The sequence below is a fragment of the Xiphias gladius genome, chromosome 12, assembly GCF_016859285.1.
Source record: "Xiphias gladius isolate SHS-SW01 ecotype Sanya breed wild chromosome 12, ASM1685928v1, whole genome shotgun sequence".
Taxonomy (NCBI): domain Eukaryota; kingdom Metazoa; phylum Chordata; class Actinopteri; order Istiophoriformes; family Xiphiidae; genus Xiphias; species Xiphias gladius.
Window position 1 is genome coordinate 16,048,662 of NC_053411.1, and position 18,682 is coordinate 16,067,343.

Here is an 18,682-nt window from a genome sequence, read left to right on the forward strand (position 1 = left end):
CCTGGACACTATGGATTCTTTCATGGTGGCGTATGGTTGCCTAGCGACACACAAGGGGGAGGGTGACAACAGCAACCTCATCCAGCAAAGGCGAGTTAATGGTAACTTCTAACGCATTGAAATTGGGGAAATATAGTCATAGATGGGATCTTCAACAGCACCAGAAAGCACAAATTAAAGGTGCTAGATTTAGCATTTTAGAATGAATACATAAACAAATAGATAAAACTGAAATACATACAAAAATTACCGTAACCATGATTACCTAAACCTTATTCCTGTGACCAGCCTGGTTTTGATGGTAAATCTGTTCAATTGCTTTTACGGCACAAAACAGGCAGAAGGTGCTGTGGAAGACCAGTAATATATTTTACTTTCACCACGTTTATTTAGAGAAATAAAAGAAATATCACAAGTTAAGTTGTCACATCACAAGTTATTAATTTAAGAGAATTAATTAGCTAATTGAAAAGTAATTAATCTGAGGGCAGTTTGCAATTTCTTTCCTCACATACTAGGGTCTGGTTAGACCATACTAGGGTCTAACCAGACCCTAGTATGGTACATATATATATGACAGTACATTTTCTCAGTATGTACTGTAGCTGAGTTCTAAGTATCTGGGTGAAATTGCTTGACACTATTTTAATGCATTTCAGCTTTTAAAAAGTATTCATTTAAAAGTTTCGTTTGAACAAGCTCAAGAACATTTTGATGTCTGTGGCCATAATTAGAGGAAAAACTTTTACAGCCTTTAAAGCTGCACTAATCAATGTTTTTTCTAATCACAATGAATCAAATGGCTATGTGTAATGTGAAAGTGGTCACTTGTAGCTGTTTTCAGAAAAAAAAAAAAAAAAAAAAAAGCTCTCATAAACTTATTGTATGCAAAGCGCCCAGCACCACGATGCAGTCAGAAAAAGGAAGTTAGCGAGTAGCTGGTAAACACAGTAGCTGAGCATCCAGATATTTCACCTACGGAGAATAAAACAGCAAAAAAAGAGAGTGAATACCTGACTTGCATTCAGCAGGTGACCCAAAGAAACAACTCCAAATGAATGCTAATGCTGTCCTGTGTCTCCTGAATGTGTAAATACTCAAGTGTTTGCCAATGCATTTGACACGAAACGTGTTTATGGCTTTTTATGCAGCCCCAAACTAGAATAAAAGTCTATTAATCTTGCTTTTATATACAAAATAATTCCACCTCTATGAGAAAATGGAAGAAAAAGTGGCATAAAAATTGTACTTTTTCTGTGGAATATCCTCATTGTCGCCAGTCTGGCCGGTCATCGTTCGAACAAGACCTTCTGATCTTGCCTTCATTTTAGGGACTACTGGACTTTCTGCAGTATTCGTACGGTAAAGTGCCGGAACTTACAGGGGGTGATGAAATCTGCTTTCGACCTCAGTGAGCTGCAGCGGCCTTAAGACTGCTGCACAGCCTTCAAGCCTGGTAAACACAATCAAACGTAGGTAGTGCAGAGAAAGTTTGGCAGGTGGCTGATCTCACAGAGTGCGGGCAACGTGGGAGAGTTTTTGAGTAATGAATATAGACTCATGAATAGAGATTAATATACAGCGGGCAACACCACAAAATACAAAAAGATAATGAGGTGTTTTTGTATGAGGGTAGGCAGTCCACCCACCCACAGATTTTGTGCAGTATTTAATGGCATTCGGGATCATTGCTGTTGACATCTTCCCTCTGATAAACTAAAAAGTGACAGCAGGAGGAAAACGTCTATAGGAGCTAACTAGTTCTAGGCGCAATTATGCCTCCAAACCTGAGAGAAAACACAGGACGGCTTTTGCACACAACAAAACTTTCACAGCCTTAAGCGTGGATTAAGACGATGTGCCACTGTGCATTTTGGAGGTTATTCAGTGGAGGTAAACTCGACTGAATAAAGGGACGTTGTTTCACCGCGAGATGCGACCTTCCGACTAAAGTGAAACCATGACAATGAAAGAATGGATGAACAAGGTTTTCACAAGCTGAGGATTACATGTTGTAGGCTGCTCCTGGTTTGGTGTCCCCGAGGTGGCACTGAAAACAATTTGCCACCACATGTTGTCCGTTAATTTTTGTTCTCTTCTACTTTATGAAGAAGGGAAAAGAGAGGTATCCAACAGCGAAAGATGAGACAAGATCGCGACGAGCCACAAGCTGCTTGGGTGGTCAAGACGCTGCAGAGGTTCTGCTGGTTTGGATGCAAATTCTTTTAAGTTTAAGAAAAGTCAAAGTTTTAGAGAGGGTCCAAGAACTTTTGGAAGCAACCTGCCCTCTCTCAACCCGAGGCTAGCATTCTTGTGCAAACTCTAACCACTTCAGTCTGGTTGGAATTATTGCTCCCACACGAGAACCTTCTCATTAATTCCAATGAGCATCATGCACACTCCTGCTAACTCAAAAACAGTTAGTGTAACTCTGCTACAGCATGACTCACATCAGCTGTTGTGCTCTGCTGCAGCTGCCATGTGAATACTGGCTTTTATTATTTTTAAAAGCCGTACCATTTTCTTATACGTCACCTTTTATGACTGGTTCATTAATTTTAACTACTGAAATTAATTTGTTAATGGTTAATAAATCGTTTACCAATGCTTTTGATCCATCGATAACAACCAACTTTCGGGTTGCCAAGTTTTGAAAAATCTTCCAATTCTTTATCCTCCCCCATCAGGTGGACCCACCAACCATTAAATATTTATTACAGCTAAAGACTGTATGGATTATTTTACAAAACCTTGATTTTTGAAGATGATTCAGTAACTTTTGCAGTTGGCTTATTAGTGAGAAACCAGAGACATTTTAATATCTTTACTAATTGCAGAAATAACGGCTTCTTCATCTTTCTTGCTGGAAAATGGTATTTCATATTAATGGTGTGAAGGAGGAATCCGTCGTCTCAACTCTGCATGAAAGCGGATATGCACAGTCTTTTAATGACTTGACTACTAGTGACCTATAAGATATCTAATATCCCTTGAAGGAAAAAGATCATAGCCTAATGTACAATTACATAAGATGTTTAACATAGACCTATGAAAATATTATTTTATTAACACCGAATTTAATTAAAAAAATATTTTTTCAAATCACAAGTTTGCAGAGGGAGCAATGGTTTGCACCCAATTCTCTCTTTGAAACACAACTACTCTGCAATTAAAGTTTGTACATGAATACTAAGATGACAGGATAAACTGAGAACTTGTTCGTTCACCACATTTGCCAATTCCTTGGGAAACTGTTAGATGTTCACTTTGTAAGCGCTGACTTTAAGAAGACACGTCCCTGGCTATTTGTATTCACAGAGGCATATTGCACACCCGGTGCTCGTGAGGGAGAACTGTCTATTTTGCAGTGTTAAAAATAATTGATTAAGAACTGCCTGACTGCCGCATGCAAAAACAGCAGGATCAGCCGGATAGTAAACAGTGAGCGGAAGCCAAAACTCGTGTTATCCAGACTGCAGCAGCCAAAAGAAGTGAGCTGTCAGCAAGAGTCCGAAGACACAGGGGGTAAACAGACTGATAAAGAATGAGAGGAGGGAGAGATGGGAGAAGTGAAAGAGAAGCTGATAAAGATGACTGTAATGCAGAGGAGGAAAAGGACGTAGGACAAAAAAGTGACGAAGAGGCACAGGTGGGTGAGGATGAGGCGAAGGAGCAAGTAGGGGAAGAAAATGAGGAAAGAAATAAGCAGAGAGGGAAAAAGGAGGAGGAGGAAATAAGAAGGATAATGAAAAGGAAGCATATGAAATGAGGAAAAAACAGAAATCGAGAAACTAAATTGGTTAAAGAGAGATGAAAAATCTGTTTAGACGAAACACTGAGGAGAGAAGGGGCAGGGAAATTAGAAATGAACAGACACAGCAATGGAGAGGGAGAAGCAGAAAATGATTATGAAAAGGTGAAAAGGTAGAGAAAGAAGTGTATGTCAAAAGAGAAAAGGAGAAGCAGAGAAAATGCAGAAGAAGAAGATGATGTAGGTGAAGAAAGATGACGAAGGAAACAGAACAAGGTAAAGACAAAGCAGATGAAGGAGGAATATTGAAGAAAACAGACAGAAGAATCAGAAAAAAAGGCTAAGAAGAGACCAAAGAAGACAATGTAGGTGGAAAAAAAGAAGAGGATGGAAGAGGAGGAGGATGGGAATTCACGCATCATAGAGCCAATGAGGCCCAATCTGTCGAAACTAACAGCACTTACACGGGAGGAGATGCTGGCACAGTTGGCTCAAGACCGAAAGGTGGGGGATTGGAAGATAAAAATAGGACCCAACATGTTTTTGATTAATCTCACATCCAAATGTGTTTGTCATAACTTGCTCCTGCAGCATAAACGATGGGTTAGTTGCCACATTAAGAGTTAATAAACGCTTTATAAAAGCCTTAAAGATCAGTAATAAGCCACTATCAAGAAAAAAAGAAAACCTTTGGGATGCCACTATAACTTTTTAGCACCTTCTGGTTAATTAAAGGAATGGTTCAATTCATTCCTTGTCTAATCAGTGCACAAACAATTATCTAGAAACCTGAGTTTGTGGTCGCACAGGGAATTACAATCTGTAACAACTGCACATTTTAATGTAACCAAATATTATTATTTTACAGATATACATAAAAAGAAAATAAAAAAAAGATATTTTGAAGGAGGATATACAGCAGCCAAAAGGTTACACCACAACCTGGCAATTCCGAGGTTGTTTTGCTAAACATTCAATTGCTAATATGTTCAACAAATCACTTAAAAAAATAAAAAATAATAAAAAAATAATGCAATGCATGCATTCGTAATAATAATCCAATAATATCATATGTAATAACATAGCAGAAGCTGTTCTGCTGCTTAAACTTTTACTTTTGATACTTTAATTACATGTTGCCGATAATACTTAATACGTAAATTACTGCATGCGGGACTTGTAGTGAAGTATTGTTACACTGTAGAATCGCAAATTTTACTTACGTAATGGTTCTGGATACCTCCAGAAGTTATAGTGCGGTGACACTGCTCGGTAGAGATTTCAAAACACTCACAGTTAAAAGTTCGGAAAGCGCCACTAGGGTCTGTGCGCTGACCGTCAGAATCTGAGTCCCACAAGCAGCAGCACTAAAGCGGAGAGAGAGGGAAGGTAAACAGTTGTAGATCCATGCTTCAGATAGCAGCCGGGCTCCACTGACTGCAGCGCAGCTACATGACTGCAGGGTACTGTGGTGGCAGAATGAGGGAGGGAGAGGGGGGGGTGCTGTTGGTGTTCAGGATGTAAAGGTATGCCGGTCACTCCCACTAATGCACACACACACACACACACACAAGCAGTTAAGATTACCCCACCCCCTTCCTCTGTCCAGACAAGCAGGCCAAGCACTCATGCATCACTAACCTGTGCATTGTGTGTGTTTATGTGTGTGTGTGTGTGTCTCTCATTCAGGTGTTTATGTGCATGTGCCTGTGCCTATGAGTGGACAAAAGTAAATGCACGACCTTCTATTGTGTGCCGAGAAATCTGTTCGCACGTGGACATCTGTGCAAAATTAGCTAACTTTTAGCAACTCATATGTGTATCTACATGCACAACTCAGGATCTTTGTGTGTGTTGGTGAGTGTACAGTGCACCCATTCACAGATAAACCATCCCTAACAATATATGCCCCGGTTGTGTCAAATTTGGGTCACCCTTTCTTTTCCCCTCCAGGAAGACGAAGGGGGGAAAACAGAAATTAACAATACCCCTCTTTCACCATGGCCGGAGCGTTTGTTTGTCTGTAAACACTACGTGCACGCCGCCATGGATGTGTATGTGTTTGCATGCGCCAGGATTCATGGCATGTCTTCGTCCTTGTGATTCAACACGCACAACTGATCAATCCATTACAGGGGAAGGGGCTGGTGTTTGTCGGAGTGTGTGTACCCGGAAGGTGGATGGTTGTGACCTAGAAGGACAGACTTGGCGGTTAGCAGCCTAGTTTATGTTTGTCATGAGAAAAACCGCGAGGAGCGTTCTGATCCAATTATCAGGCTCCCTCTGTACAGGCACAAATTTTGGCTCTAATTCTTGTCAGCTATCCAAGGAATATTTGCGGATGACCTGATGTTTTTTATAGTGAAGGGCAAAGAGTGAAAACATTTCTAAGGGGGGGGGGGGGGGTTGCTTTTGTAGTGTGTTCCTTGGTTCAAACTTAATTAGGCAAGTTTGCTTTTGATTCATTTACTTGAACTAAAGACACATTGCAAGTAGCATGTTTAACCTGCCAGCCTGCCATGGCATCTTTCCAGAAGAGAAATTTTGGTGGTGGTTGGAGCTGTACAATTATAGTCTGTAATCTCATCTTTTTTACATTCAGCTCTCCAAGCTTAAGGAACTGCGGATATCTCTTAGTAACCTTACATCTCAACATCATCTCCTTATTGGTTTAGATAAGAGATTGACACATACTTTTTTTCCCCCTTTTTTTTCTTATCCTGATTTGTTTCTTCCAGTCTCATCCTGGTCCTGTGACTTTTATCCTCATCCTGTGCTGTTTCATCCATTTTCAGTCCCAAGTCATTATTTCTCATTTCAAGGGCATCAACGTGGGAACCCGGTAAGTGGAAAATACAACAGGAAACGCTCGTAAAATTTGAATTAATGATGTAGAGGACTCCATTTAGCTCCAGTTTGTGAGAACATGCCTATACATGTAGTTCTGAATTTATCTTGAGCAAATAATAAGACCTCTTGATCCTCTGGTGAAATGAATCTTGCATACACAGTAAAACAAACTGGTTTTCTTGTTCTGCCCCGAAACAAACCATACAGTGAATGTGCACTGCCGTCTAACAGGAACAGTGAATCCAATGGGATCCAAGGTCATGATGTATCGGATCTGATGTAAGTTGGTTTCTTAAATTACCCTTGGTCCAATAGCAGTCTAGATCCGGTAAACCTGGTCGCGAAACTCGTGTCAGAAGCGCGATGAATCGGCAAACACAGAGGGTAGTGTGCCCATCGAACGCAAGCTGGGAACATGTGCAGGACAAAAGTGGCATACAAAAGTTGCCCACATGCTGAATACAGCAAGTTCCCAAAAGTGTATAGTGAAATGTTTTGACCTTCAAGGTCTTCATCAGGGAAAACTAAATATTTACTTAGTGGACTTCTTCTCCTTTTCCTTAGAAGCAAGAAGAATGACATAGGAGAATATATAGAGTACACTTGGGCCAATTCCACGGGCCAGCTCTGGCCACAAGCTACCCCAAATACTGCTACATGGAGCTGACCCACAGCCAGAATTGTCCTGCACCTGCAAAACATTGCCAAGTCTGACAAACATAGTTGTACCAGAACCTCCAGAACACAGTCAAGTGCACCAGCACTGAGGCACAGTCTGTCCGACTTGGTTGGCTACCTGAAAATTGTACTGGTGATATACATGTAAAACTTACATTAAAATATACTATTCCCAACCTGCTCACAACAGGTACTTACAGCAGTTTGGGAAAATAGTCGTGGACCTTATTCTTCTCTGTCGCAGCTTCCACTACTGACTACGCTTACGTTCTTTGCTCAAGAACACCCTGATCACATTTGTCAGGGTTTTCTCGAGCCCTCTTCAGATTCATTCTGGTGACTTTCCATCATCAGTCAACTCCTCTTACCTTAAGGCTACTGTCACCTCAGCTCTGTGTTTGATTAGAACCAGGGTCTTTCGAGGTTTTGGCAGGTTGACTTGATTGCAAATGCCACTGAATTGTACCATTTAACTCAGCATGTATTTGAAAAACTTCTCTGAAAGACCACTAAGGAAAAATGCAAGACAGACGAGTGTGTCTCGTCCTGTCGCTCCAACGGAAAGCTCTACAGGGAGATAACTGGAAAAAGACAAAGAGAGTGAGCCGAACTGAGTCTTTTCCTGAAGAGACAGGCAATATTTTGTGGTTCAGAAGCAAACAGACAACCAGAATATAAAAGGTCACTCAGTAATAAAAGTTCAAACAATCTATAAATCCTCTAAAAATGGCTCCCTTCACTGTCAAAGGTACAGCTCTAGGCTGTTTTTCAGTGTGACAACACGGACTTATCTGAGCTTTCTGTTCATGAGGCAAACCGGTCCAAAACTGCTAAACGCCTAGTTTAATTTAATACTGCTTTGACAAACCATTTGCATAAAATACCTGTGAAAAGCCTTTTAAATTGAAATGTACAGTAATTGTCATGTAGAGCCAGTTGGGGACTGAGTTAATTGAAATGTAATAAAGAAATGTTTTAAGTCCATTTAAATCAACACAAGTGGCAGCTTAGTGATAGCATTTTAAAAGATTTGGGTTCTTTGGGATCTTCAAACACTGTCCATGCAGGCAAGTGATCTGAACTATATAGCTAAATGAATTCTGTCTGACGCTGCAAGAAAGGGTTCAAAAATATTTAATAATGCCAATTATTCAACAGCAATTAATTTATTAGAGTTGAATTCACGTTATCAAAACAATGAACATTGGACTTAAATTCTGCTTGTGAGTTTCCAAAATGAAAACGTCACTGTTTCTCCTGCATCAGCATTCTCCACTTGGTCAATGCTGCATCTGTTCAGTATATTGACCACAGCAAAACCTTATCAGGCTGCATACATTACGGCCAGCATTGACTCAGACCTTCTCCGACACAATTAAAGAGCTGCTGTGACATTCCATAGTTAAGCAAGTGCAGACAAGGGAAACTTTATCGGACTGTTTGCATCGGAGCTGGCATTGACTCAACTCATGTATGACACCATTGCGCCGTGGTGAGGAAAGGTTACAGCACTGACACTTAAAGTACCGAGGAGAGTGCTGCTGTGCGAGATAAGGTAAGATAAAATGAAGCTTACTGATCTGCAGAAAGAGAACAAAAAGTAATAAAGGGTGTAAATAAAACTGCAAAGTACATGGTGAAGACTTTTGATGGTAATACTAATTCATCTGCGGCAGTCTCACTCCAGCCTTGACTTTTGAATAAAATAAGCAGATTGAAAACAGAACAGACAGACACTCTTCTCTAGCTCTATGCACTACTGATACCATTGACATCTAGCAGAAAATCACAATCATAAAAATTTACATTAAAATGGTCTGTCCTCAACCTAATCTCACAGTTCACTATACAGCCAGAGGCATGTGGACACCACACATTTGTCCTTGCTTTTGATTTTGGGAATGTCCACGTTTGTTCACGTGCTATACCCCCTTAGTTCCAATTAAGGAAAATTTCACCGCTACGGAATACAAATGATATTTTTAGGGAAACAGTTTGCTTCCAATTTTGTGACAACAGTCTAAGGAAGGTCCTTTTCTGTTCAACATGACAATGTCCCCATGCACAAAGGGTCAGGTCCATAAAGAAACCCCTGCAGCCAGGTCCTAAAATCTGGCGAAAAGCCTCTAACCAGGAGAGTGGATGCTATTCCAGCAGCAGTTAACGCCCGTGGTTCTGAAATGAGATATTTAGAAATCCCCTACCACATACGTCTGCTCTACAAATCACATAAATACATACAACAAGCTTCTCTCTTTCAAATGGGGCGTTTACGTAATGGATAACACACATTCAAACACTGTGATCGCAGGCACTCAGGCTACAGTGTGACCACAAGCAGTTTAGACGACAGTTAAGAGCTGTTGTCCAACACTGAGAGTGGCAATGTGTGTGCACGTTTCAAAACCCCTTCGCCAATCAAATGCTCCGAAGTGGATCTCAGATAGCTCTCATCCTCCTTTACTCAACGGGCATCTCCAGTGACGGAATCTGATTGGACAGGTTAGGGTTTTCCTATACAGCACTGGCCATGTTTCAACAAGAAACCTGGATACTGGTAGAATCATGTACACAGGGGTGTGAATAACCAAGTTTTTCATGCTCCACACAGAAGTCTTATCCAAAATTAAAATGATGATGAATTTCAAAACTGGGATACTAATGTGCACATTAACACTGCTTTCAGTTTTTTACAGCACTAACATAACTTTACATGATTTCTGGATATTGAAGCTCAAGTTTTCCAGGTACTTCCATCTAGTTTCCTCACACTGGAGCCCCAGACACGTAAAGCCGCCTGGTTCAGCATTGAATTAGTGGCTGACTCTTTTTACGTGACACTTCAGGGGAGTACAGTAGCAGTGATCAAAAAACCACTCTCATCCTTCATCTTCCCAGAAACGTTCCTCTAATCTTCGAAATTGCTGCTTTCCCAACACTTCTCCACCAACTTCTCTTTAGTGAAGAGTGAAAAAAATAAAATATAACATTAACTCTCCAAGCTGGAGAAAGCAGGAAAAAGTGATGTATTTTGTATGTATTTATTTTGTTAACTTTAAAGGTTAATATACAGTGCTGTGTAAAGGTTCTAGGCACTTTAGATGTTTAGGTTCTTATCCATCATGCAATGCCATCAGGGAGGCATCTGATCAGTCCCAAATTCATTGTTCAGCATGACAACGACCCCAATCAAAAAAAAAAAAAAGCAGGGTCATAAGGAAACATCTTCAGAGACAAGATGAGCAAGGAGTCCTTCAACAGATGGTCTGGCCGCCACAGAGTGCTGATCTCAACATAATCAAGTCAGTCTGGGATTACACGAAGACACAGAACTGTGGCAAGTTCTTCAAGATGCGTGGCACAACCTACCTGCCAAGTACCTTGAAAAACTGTGTGCAGGTGTACCAAGGAGAACTGGTGCTGGTTTAAAGGCAACGGGTGGTCAAACGGCGTTAACACCAAAGATTATTTTCCAATGTGTCAACGAGGTCTTCAATCCATTTTTCATTACATTTCATTACACTTTTCATTACAGAATCAAATCTTAAGCTGCCAAATCAAGAGGGGAAGCCGGCCAACGGGAGCTGCTAGTAGAGCTTCACATCCACTCTGGCACGTATTGTCTACAACTCCAATGAAGACGTACAAAAGGCTGACGTGAATGGGAAATATCATCAGTGTTATGTTAATGGAGGAGCAAAACACTCAAAACTAACGAACAGTACTTGCACAGCAGAATTATGCGGCAGGTTATAACTGCTGCATTGAGTCAAATTGGGGTAGAAAATAAACATCTTTTTTTTTTTGTTGCAGAATACATCCTCTGTATGATTCAAACAAGAGTTGTAAGACTGTAGTGGAATTACTCTGCAAATATGTGCGAATTTGAGCAAAGCACACTTACCTACACTTAAGAGAATGTCACTGAAATATGTCGAGTGTTGAGGAGGTAGTAAAGTATGAATATTTGAGCGTTGCTTAATGGATTGTCGTAAAATTACCGAGCAAGTATGTGCAAATAGCCTGTCTCTGACTGTAATGGATGACACTAGCTAAACTTCAAACACAAAGTTCACTTTTAATGTGAAGGGAAAATATGAATATTTTTGCTGTTGATTAATGGAGTGCAGAAAAAAAATACACAATCCAAATTTGGCTGCTGTATATTTGACCAAATAAATCTGTCCGCAGAGGAGGGAAAAACCTTTCATAAATATGCAGGGTCGAGTGCAGAGGAGAAGCAGAGTCAGTTAGGAGCAGAAGAAAAAATGTAATGTGGAAATCTTCCCTATTATCAACCTGTAGAGAACACATTGTATCTGCCTTCAGTAGAGTATAATACTGAGCTTTAAATGTATATTATATTACTGCCACAAGGCAGCATGTGAATATTTTAAGACAGCAACCAAAAAACTTGACCAAAACGTGCAGATAATAATGTTGATGGGGATAGAAAATATGAAAATGTTGCTATTAATTAAAAGTAGAAATGTGTAGATTCTTACCATAACTTAACAAAACTATTCAATTCAGTCCACAGAGGTGGTCATCGCTAACCTTGGTAGATGCAAGGTATTGAACGTAACTTATTAACCTTTACTGAAATCCACTAAAATTAAATAAATCTACTTTCACTTAATAAAATAATAGTTTTACTGAGAAAAGGCGATGTCCATATTGTTACGCTCGTAGCAACAGTGAAATAAATCTTGTACCGGAACACAGAATCTCATAAGAAAAACCAGAAAATAGCTTTTAGTTTCATAGTTAATGCTGAATATGACAAAGTGTATAAATGCTATCTACTATCTACCGTTAAAAAGACTTCAGATTACGTGCAATCACTAACATTTTTCGCATTAGTGCAGCAAACTGACTGGTGTACAGTATTACAGAAGCCGAACTGGCTAACCAAGGCTAATAGTAACGTCCATGTCCAAGAGCACTATAGACTGTTACATGATACTGCAGAAATGTGATTAAAACATTTGTTTTTGGACTCCAACCATTTTCCAAATCAGTCTTGACCAGGGGCCCATTTCACCTAATTTTCTCAAAAATAATTTTCTCTTGCTCAATTTTTTCCAACACTATGTCAAAACAAAACAAAACACTGTACTCTCTACAAATTTATGAGCTGGGAAGAACCATGTGAGACTCCAAATCTATTTTCAACTTTGAGATGGAAAAATCATGTGTGAAAGATGATGCCGCTGCCACCATTCGCCATCTGCCTGTGAGCAGATATCGCTAACGTGATATGGGCAGAGAGGCAAAGATTCCAAATATCTAATATCCAACAGAACCGGGCCAGAAAAACAAAATCATTACTATTTGTCTGGTGTCTATCGAAGGGCGAAACCCGCTGTAAGCAGACTGCCCTCTCGAGAAAAAGAACAGCGTCATCTAACCTTAACCAAGTACTTATTCTTTCGGCCATGATGATGATGATGTTCCCTAATCTCATTGTGGTAGCTGTTGTTGACCAAAATAATGGTCTTTCCCCACCATTTTTTAAAGGCGATGAGAGTTTAGTTCGGAGGACTTGTTGAATGTTACGTGTCAAAATCTGAATGGGCGTACTTGCGATTAAAAAAATTACTCACTAAATTAAAGCTGAAGATCTCCATATTAAATCAAATTTGCTCATTACAGCAAATTTGCACACATTAGGAGTTCAATCAGGAATGGAAGAGATACGAAACAGTCCATCTTGTGAAATCCCAGTATGCTAATCACTCTACGGTGGGGTGCTGATGATGAGAGGGAAGACTGGCCGGCTTTCACTGTTGCCCACTTAGCAGCAACAGTGAAATAAATCTTGCACAAATCTCATTGCCGCAGGGTGCTGCATCTCGGCAGAAAACGAAGAAGATCGTCTAACACCAGAGGACGACAGCCAGCTTCATAAATATGGAGGGCAGAGTGTTGAGGAGTGGGAGAGAGTATGAATATTTTACTGAGCTGAGGCCAGTGGGAGACTGATGGTGAGGATGGCCAGAGAGGGAGTGCAGCTGGTTGCTTCAGTGTTATATAACACACACCCAGATGGACACACACACACACACACACACACACACACACACACACACACACACACAACACGAACGGACACTGGTATACAAATTGAAAACATACAGAAGAACGCACGCATGGACACACTGTTCAGTGAAAAGGAGGCCCCACAGCACACACACACACACACACACACACACACACACACACACAGGCAGCAATGAACACATAAACACAAAGAGACATAAATGAACACAGACGACAGAAAAGATGAATGGCCTCACACACATATTCTCTCTCTCTCTCACACACACACACACAGAATCGTTGCTGTTGTCCACCCACGACTGTATCCATCCATCTTATTTTCATCATACACAAGATGCCAGCGTGTCTGAGACAATTACCGGCTTAATACACACATAAATACACACACACACACACACACACATGCAGCATAAAGACATAACTGGAGAAAAAGGGGAGAAGAGACAGGGAGAGATGTAGGAGGCGACATGCTGTACTGCATAAGCTCCCACTGCACACACATGCATCTCCTGAAGCAAGCGTAAACTCATCAACTGCAACATTTCGTTGTTTTTTTATTTTTATTTTATTTTATACTTGTATAAAATGTTGCTTATGATCCACACACAATCTCGTTGACGTGATCTGAAGGAATTACAGGATAAGGCTGGTGATATTTTATAGATCAAAACCAGATATTGCCCGATCTTACTAACAGGTATTGCCTGAGTAGCCAAAGCCAGATATATCTTATCCCTCTGTGCCATAGAGCTCCACTGTTGTCCAACAACTATTAAATGTAGGGCTGGGAGACATGGCCAAAAAAAATAAAATGACATTGTTCTCAAGCTTGGGGAGGATTCACCATTTTAATCAACTTTTTTCAAAGACTAAAAAATGACAAGGCTATAATTTTTGTACATATTTAAAAAACATGGGTCATCCCAATGAGCTATAGACTGTCCTTACCATATGCTTCACTTATATAGAGCACGTGCAGTACATCTATTTTAATGATGAGATTCAGCCCAGACTCTCTAAGTGCTACACAAAGGCAACTGGACTTAACACCTTCAAAGTCGCAGATGGGTTTAACGACCCCCACAAGAGGTTAGATGCCGGAGAGCCCCAAACAGTCAGCTAGAACTGAAGAAGCCTCTTTCATTAAGAGGTGAAACGTCTTCAAGAGGCTCAAGCAAGTCCAGTTGCCCTCGTACAGCACTTAGAAAACGCCGTGACCTGGATGACTGAGTCTTCCCAGACACACTTTCAGCACAGACAGCGAAGAAAGTGACAGTCTGCTTCATAATTCATCTGCGCCCCCTGTTTGAGGTTCTTGGAAAGCAGCCAGCATGATATCCACTGATGGCTGGCTACCTAGCATTAGCTACCCGACTACAAGGCAGGAGCAGACAGTGGGAGTAAAATCTGGACACTGTTGAGTTGATGGCCAATGGTTCCTCGTCAACAAAAACACTGATCGCAGATTAGCGTGAAGAGGCTTTTTCGCTCAGTCCATCCCTTTCATAAATGTTTTTGCCAGATTTTCTAAATGTTAGCCAGACCATGTGACATGAATATGACATGAACGTTTACAGTATATGCGTACCGGCCATAGTTTATGATTAAAGACACCTAAAAAAGCCGGCAAAAACACTTTTTGAGAAACTTTTTGAGGGCATTGTAATAACTGAAATTCCAAAATGTAGACATTTTACACATTGTCCAAAAACGAAAACGAAAATTATTGAATTCATTCAATGGCCAATGTTGTTTTTTTTGAGTCAATCCCACATACACTCCTACTACTGTCAATACTCACTAAAGCACTATTCTTGTATCCATGCCCAGCTGAAAATAGTCCCTAACAAATGTTGTGTTTACTCCTGTTTGAGAAATGTTTGTTAAAAACTACAGTGCCCAGCTGCTTTGGGAAATTATGGAGCCCTTTTTCAAAGTGAAACTACATATTTTTGACCAAATTCTGAAGCTTCATGTCTTCAGTAGCGACAAACGGCTCAGGAGCTAAGTGTCAACGATGGGTAGGGAAATCTGTATTGAGAGATGGACTAACACATTGTTGGTTTTGATGGTTTCAAAGGATATGTTGACGATAAGAGAAAAGTAGATTAACGCCAGCCTCATCCTTTAACTTATATATGTCCAAAATCAATAAAAACCCCTGAATGTTTTAAGACGATCAGTCGTTAATTCATTCCCTCCATCAGGTGTTTCTTCAAGGTTGTCATGCTGCCATTCACCGCCCCCCCCCTTGTTTCATTCAGTTAAAAACCCACTCTTATTGTTTTAATGGAAAGGCTGGGCAAAGGGTAAGGCAGCATGAGTCACAGAGAGAAAGAGAGAAACAACTGGCAGGAAGGAAAACGGAGAGAAGCAGTGGTACCTTAGAACAAATGGAAGCCCTTGCTCCCTTGAGTGCTAATTTGCATACTCTCTCTCTCACACACACACACACACACACACACACACACACACACACACACACACACACACGCACACACACACACACACACACACACACACACACACACACACACAGGCTGAATACTCCAGACAGAGCAGCGTCTTCCGTAAACAAGAGATTAATATCAAATTGAGAATGACAGCATTCCACCTTAAAAACAAAAACAAGGCAGAGTTACAACCACTGACTACTACCTAAAATGTAAAAATGCATGTAAGAGTGCCTCTCTCTAAACACACAAACACACTGCAAAAATGTACACACACACACACACACAGTCACATCAACAATGCCCATTATAACCAAATTAACAAATACTACCTTAAATAACAACGGTGCAAGGTGAATCCAACACACACCATCAGCAGTGTTCCTTTGAGCTAACACACACTCTACAGTACAATATAAACACAAGACAGCAAGGGAAATCTAACACAAACCCTCTCTCACAGCATATCTGCATGATATCGCACACACACACACACACACACACACACACACACACACACACACACACTTAAAGCAGTCGACACACACCCATATGAACGCAGTCCAACGCCACACACACATGTAAACACTTTCCCACCCCTCTCCGCTTCTCCCTCCACGCCTTTCCCACCCACTCGAAACACAGCACACACTCTCACCCACACACTCACACACACACACACACACTCAACCCATTCAATCTCCCTCTCCTCCTCTCCATCCATCCTTACCTTGCAGCAGGCTCTGGAGGTTGAGCTGCGCCTGCTGGTGCAGCTCCTCGACACACTCCGGCCTGCTCCATGAGCCGAACACGTTCACGCTCTGTTGCCATGGAGACCTGAAGTGGGCCGCGCCGCCGCCGCCGCCGCTGCTGCTGTGGTTGCCGTCGCCGTGGCTGCTGTTGCTGCTGCCGCCACGCCTGCCACTCTCCGCCTCTAGACCGCTTGTGGCTGGAGGAAGAGGGAGGAAAGAGATGAGAATGAGGAGGGAAAAATGTTGAGAGGAAGTGATGGATGGAGGGAAAAGGTGGGGCGGGGCGACGGAGGGGCAACAGAGGGGAGAGAGGAAGTGAAATAAGGAGGGAAATAAGATTATTGAAAGTGGGAGGGAGAAAAGGAGGAGCAAAAACAGAAAAGAGAAAGCGAGGAAAAAGGAAAAGAGAAGCAAGGAAGAAAAGGGGGATGACAGGGAAGAGAAATAGATGAAGGTGAATGTTGGAGAAAGGCGGAGAGAGGAGATGAAAGAGGAAAGAGGAAAAGGAGCAAAGGGAAAGTGGAGAGAAAGGGGGACAAATTAGAGGGACGAAAGAGACGAATGATGAGAAGAGCGAGATAGGGAGACAAGGAAAAAGAGTAAATGGAAAAAAGAGAAAAAGAGAGGTACAGAAATTGAAAGAAGAAGGATAGAGGAGGACAAAAGAAAGGATGGAGGCAGGAGAAAGAGAGAGAGACAAACAGGGGGAAAAATCACACGTAAATAAAAATGTACGAATTTGCATAACTAATACCCAGAGACGTAGATTACATAACGGAGTGTGTTGTCAGGGAGAACAAGGACCGAGGAAGGAAGGAGGGAAGGAGGGAGGAATAGAGGGTGAAAAAAATGAAAGAGGGATTAGGGAGAACAAGGGAGGGATGGACAGGGAGAGAGGTAGAGAACAGATTTGGATGGCAAACAGAGAGAGGGAGCGCTTAATTAGGAGGGAAAGGGAGTGGGAGAAAGATAGAGGGACAGTCATGGGAGGAGATAGAGAGGGAGGAGAGGGGGAGAAGGAGGGATTAGGGCAGGGAGGTATGAGAGAAAAAACAGACAAAGAGGGATTGTGGCATCACAGAGAGAAAGAAAAACAAGAGTGGGAGGAGGAGGGAAAGAGGGATGACATTTAAAGGGAGGAGAACAGAGGAATGAAGGCAGGAAGGAGGGAGTTTGTATTATTTGAGTAAAGAGAAGAGGAGACGGAGAAATGTCGGTCCCTGTCACTATCAAACCTCCAACACAAACAGACAAAACAAATCATCCCGTGCGATCGCAAATGGCCATTCATTCAACATGAATGAGGCGTCGCCTTGAATCAGTGCTGATGAAATAATTTGACACATCCAGCAGCTGATAAAACATGACTAACAGACACAGGAAATCCCAAATGTGACAGCGGCAGCGCTCCGACTGAGCAGCGAGGATTTTCAAAAGAAACACACAAACTTCTTGAGAGATCCCAGACACTGAAAGCATTACCATCGTTAGTTCTGATGGTGGTAACAGGTGGGAGCCAGTGCAGTCAGTCACGGAGGGCAATTAGCATTATTGCAAAAGGAAGATGAGTACCTCCACTAGCTGTGTCAGCAGTTTATTCTGTGGCGAGAAGTACTCAGCCCACTTACCAAATTTAGTGTTGGTAATGGACGCTTATGCAAAAACACTGATTAGGTTTAATAGTGTAACCAGGCATCATCAGTTCACCTAGTAATACATCATCAGTTCACCTACTAATTTAAAAATAAATAAATACATAAATAAACGGGACAACGGGCTTAATTGCATTTCCATTACCAACAGCTTATTTTATTTTTCTTCGCATATGCTAAAAACAGAAGTCCACTAACTAGAGCTATCAACAAATATTCTACATTCGATGATATAATCGAATTGAAAAAAAAAAAACAACAAAAAAGACATTTGATTGTGAAAATTAATATTCATTTGTGAACAAAAAAACGGTATCACGACCGTGGCTGTCTGCCCCGCGAGTTCTGGCATGGGCCTGGGCCGCTGCACTGCATGCACTGCATGACGGAACTGGAGTCACACAACGTCAGTCTCATCGACTGAAAACGAAGTGTATGTCAAGCTAAAACGAGCAAATAACTCAACGACCACTGTGTGGTAAC

General features: G+C 41.3%; 1 protein-coding gene across 1 annotated transcript in view; it reads right to left on the reverse strand.

The window, feature by feature from the left end:
- Nucleotides 1-18,682, reverse strand: part of nhsl2 (NHS-like 2) — a 148,482-nt gene that overhangs the window by 28,274 nt on the left and 101,526 nt on the right. Inside the window, exon 3 of the mRNA XM_040141576.1 lies at nucleotides 16,526-16,744. Coding sequence (XP_039997510.1) covers nucleotides 16,526-16,744 — 219 coding nt within the window. The remainder of the gene's footprint in view (nucleotides 1-16,525; nucleotides 16,745-18,682) is intronic.